Source organism: Apostichopus japonicus, chromosome 10, assembly GCF_037975245.1.
Source record: "Apostichopus japonicus isolate 1M-3 chromosome 10, ASM3797524v1, whole genome shotgun sequence".
Lineage (NCBI taxonomy): Eukaryota > Metazoa > Echinodermata > Holothuroidea > Aspidochirotida > Stichopodidae > Apostichopus > Apostichopus japonicus.
In genome coordinates this window covers 17,089,918-17,094,476 of record NC_092570.1, presented here as the reverse complement: position 1 = coordinate 17,094,476, position 4,559 = coordinate 17,089,918, and the positions used below count along the sequence as shown (strand labels likewise).

Here is a 4,559-nt window from a genome sequence, read left to right as displayed (position 1 = left end):
GCGTATATTTATATGCTGGACTTTTGTATAGTACATTATTAACTATAATCTCGGGGAGGAGGAGGTTGAAATAGCTGGCTTGCATCAATGCTGTGAGCAATTACCTTCTATACGAGAGTGTGCAACGCTTCTGGCATCGACGTACGAAAAACACTTCTAACGTTGTAACACTGTGTACCACTGATGCATTTGACCTTAGGACCGACAGAGGTCAACTTTCAATTCGAAGGCAACGGGGCATTGTGCCAAAGGAGGGAGAGGGGGGGGGGGATGGGTTGCAGATGAAGCACTGTTTCGTAAACAGATTTTAATCACACTTGAGGTTTAAAAATGACAAGTAGAAGTAATGGTTTTTAAAAAGTGACCTTGTTTATATTTGTACTAGATATGTCAGCTGCTGTACTGCATGAATGCAGAAACCAAACGTTTATCGGGAAAACGATTTTAATATTTATCAATGCATCAAACGGAAGAATAACATTCAAAAACTTGGTTGAGGATTTTGGAGGATATGTAATAATATATAAGGTGACTTAATATACTCAAAGACAGGAACACATGTTATATGATTCTACGGGTACGGTAATAACACTTGCAAGAGCGGTATATGGTCCATATGTTAGAATGACACAGTAACTCTTCCAGATTATAGAAACATATATACTTTGAACTGCTGACAAAATTGTTGAACTTAAAACATTTTGCAGTCATTCTTCATTCAACTCTCTCCCCTCTTTCCCCTCCAGAATTACAAAGGTGACACTTAAAATTGTCATTCAAATGTTTTCCAATATATGTTTCACAATGTAACAATGTTTAGCGTTCGCCTTCTCCATAATGTGAGTAATGTGTGACATTAGAGATAAAGTAAAGATATTCGTTGCATCCGATAACATAAAACCATTGCTAAATTCTAAAAATGCATGACTTAATTGCTTTTTGTGTTTTACTGCTTTAGAAATGTACTGTTTGGAATATGTTTCATTTGATTCAACTTACATAAAATGATCTTAAAAAAATGAGAAAATAGAAATATATCTATATACAGCAAACCAGAAATGGAAATAAATACGTCATGTGAGAAATATATTAATTTATGAGAGGTACAGCAAGCATATGTGCTAATTACACCCGCGCTGTGTGAGAAATACAGTTTATTATATATTATTATTATTTATACGAAAAATATACTAAACCCAAAATGTGATATAAAATGTTTAAAATGAAAAATTATGCAACTTCACGCAACCACAATCGGTGCCTTCCGTGAAACAGACGGCTTGTGCAACTACTCCAAGAAATCATGCAATGAAACCAGAGCCATCACCTACCACAATCACTTGATGGCGAAATATTTTCGGGGAACCAATAGAGTCATTTTCTAAGTAAATAACAAAAACGGAACTGGCGGTAGGTTTACGAAAAAGGAAAAAAAAAACACATTATAGAAAGCTTTTTCTGCAGAAAGCATATCTAATTTCCTTTGAAAATGAGCAAACCACTGAAAGTAGTGAAATGATATTTATCACTGTAAAGACCGAACTTTGAGCTCGGAGATAACCTTAACCAAACAACATCTCCCACCTCTAAATGAAGAGTAACGCTCTGAGACTCCATCACGTTCCTTTCGCTTGAATCTGTGAATACTGACACTTGATATTCATCGTTCTTCATGAGCGAGACGCCAATATAACGATTATCGTACGATCTAAGACTGAAATGAAACATGAGAAACAAGAAAGTCACCTCACAACATGCACTAACAGGATGAAGATTGCAAAAATCATAGCTGACTGATATTTCATGAGATCGATTCAAATGGTTTCATCATACCCAATTCACTCAAGATGCTTATCAAACATTCTACACGGAGCCTATATATGAAGTTTGTTTTCTTTGTCTCAAGTAGCCGACAATTAGCAAACGTGCCCGGTCTTATATGCTAAGTAGACTGGCTAGGTTAGGTATGTACGCTACAAAAGTGTGGTAGGCTAGGTCAATATGAAAATGTTACAGGTGTCATGTCGAAGTATTGGTATTTCCCACACAATAAATATAAGCATACATTTCACATCTCATCATTGCAATGACCGAAGACAGGGTGGACGGTGTGGGGTGGAGTGGGGCGCATGTCGTTCGTTAAATTGATTGAATAGTTCAAATCCAGTGTAGGCTATGCGAGACAGATGTAATGGAAATTATAACAATAAGTTATTCTGTACAGCGACGTAGCCATGAATTTGAAAGGGGGGGGGAGCACTTTTTGCGATTGATATGGATTTTCAAAGTTGTAGGCACGACTATCTGAGCGGAGCGCCGTGCACCATCGGTTGGCGCGGAGCGTACAAGAAAATTTTTGGTTTTACAAACCCCCCAGATGGCCGGAAACGGCCCTTCCCGAATGTTCATTCTGGTTCCCTGGCCTCTTGCTAACATGAGACACCTCATTCAATATCACTTTAAAACCCAAAAAACAAACGAGTTAAAATAGTACGTAATTCAATAATACATAATGTATTAAAATTAGCAAGGTACACAAGGGCGGCGGAAGCACTTTTAATCTGGGGGGGGGGGGGCACCGACGTCAAAGGGCACTTTGCAGAAATTCGATTGGACTGATACAGCCTGATATTTAGTACCCTTTATAAATCTTGATGTATTATCTTATTTGCGTATACACATCACTCCATCAACGCCACCCCCCCCCCCCCCCGTCTTAGTATTCTTACTGTTCAACTTCTGATACTTGTAGATACAAAGATAGGCCAGAAATGTCTTTGATACAACCATAGCCAGTAATTGTCTTTGATACAACTGTAGCTAGTAAATGTTTATCAAAAAGGCTGTTTTGGAACTTGGAACGCCGATCGCGACAACAACAGGCAACAAAGTGCTGCAGCTCTATACATATAAAGTCTGTTAATCAACGATAGGCTTATTTGACTGTGGAATGTTCTCAACTGAAATTTTATCTGCGTAAACGGGTTCTTAACTACATGTTAAGAAACTGACAAGATCGGATCCTATTGTCTTTTTCGGCAGGTAGAGTGTTGAATGAAACTATCGTGCTACATACTGGTTACGCCCTGATCATATGATATCATTATCAGCAGATTTTGTTTCCTGTTTAAATTCTTTTACATGTTCTTTTACATAATATATCAGAAAGACAAACATAGTGCTCTTTTACAAGTTTTCCAGTAGGATGATTCTTGTTTATTGTCCAATGTCTGGACTTTAATACATTTGACGAACTTAACTGATGGACAATATAAACTTTCATATTTTGTAATACAGCCAGATATGCAGTGGTCTAAAAACAAATATCGTTATCGCAGTGTATTAGCAGTGTAATAATTATTTATAGGAAGTGCGTATCACGTACGATTGCTAGCTTAGCTTCATAACATGCTGTTCTTGCAACAACTTAGGACGACTCATTGAACGAACGTTGTCGACGTTGTTGTGCATACAGTTCGTGACATTCCATAGAGTGCGGTTAGGTAGGCAATATGTATTTTATTACGCAGTGGCCAACTGTAGGCTTGTAATTGGCTATAAGCTAAATTTAGCTAATTGCATCTGCCAAACTAAGTAAGTAGTTGAATCAGTAGGCGTGAATGTTACTACGATTACAATCGAGTTAACAGAGCTGACGAGTATTCAAGATCAAAAGAGCACTGACAAAATACCATGCTAAGTAAACGACAGTTTAAATAAGAAAAATCGACACTGAAAGGGGGGGGGGGGAGCGGTCGCTCCCCCTGGCTACGTCCCTGCTTCTGTATCATTGAATGCGAGAAGTATATCGCGAGTTGAACACCTGGGAAGAGGAGAAGGAGAAGGAGAAGAAGAACTTATGATGAACATACCTGAATGAGAAATAGTAATACCCCTGTAAACTGCAGACGAACGAGTTGTTCTCCATTTTGAAACCGTCGCCTTTATTTGAAAATGTGTAATCAAATTGAACACTCTGAGGAACATCTTGGATTCCGAGTTGAGAAGTGGAAGACGCAACAGAAAATGCACACTTTCCCGAGACTTAAAGAGTACGTGGATAGACAAGAAGAAATAGACAGATTATATTTGCACGAAAATGTGAATAGGCAATACTCTTTATTCGTAGTTTTACAATACCACTTTCGATAGAACTGTTGTATTTTTTAATCTTCCTGACGTCAAAATAGACACTTGTGTTTAAAAGTTTTGTCACGTCCTCAGCATCTATAGTAAATTATCTCGGTTTGAAAATGACGCAAATAATTTCCCCAATTCTAATAATATTATTGCTAACAAAGTAAGCAAGAGAAGTTTGCCCGAAAACTAGGATTATACTTCAAAAGCGCAAATTCCCCTAAACTCTGAACCACTTAGAATGATGATGATGATGATGATGATGATGATGATGATGATGATGATGATGATGATGATGATGATGATGATGATGATGATGATGATGATGATGATGATGATGATGATGATGATGATGATGATGATGATGATGATGATGATGACGATGACGATGACGACGACGACGACGACGATGATGAACATGA

General features: G+C 37.8%; 1 protein-coding gene across 1 annotated transcript in view; it reads right to left on the bottom strand.

The window, feature by feature from the left end:
* Positions 1-338: 338 nt before the first annotated feature.
* The window catches only part of LOC139975123 (uncharacterized), a 5,451-nt gene continuing 1,230 nt past the window's right edge, over positions 339-4,559 (bottom strand). The window contains exons 2-3 of the mRNA XM_071982754.1: positions 3,873-4,044; positions 339-1,714 (exon numbers count right to left, since the gene is read on the bottom strand). Of these exons, the coding sequence (XP_071838855.1) occupies positions 1,474-1,714; positions 3,873-4,044 (413 nt within the window). The 3' untranslated portion in view covers positions 339-1,473. The remainder of the gene's footprint in view (positions 1,715-3,872; positions 4,045-4,559) is intronic.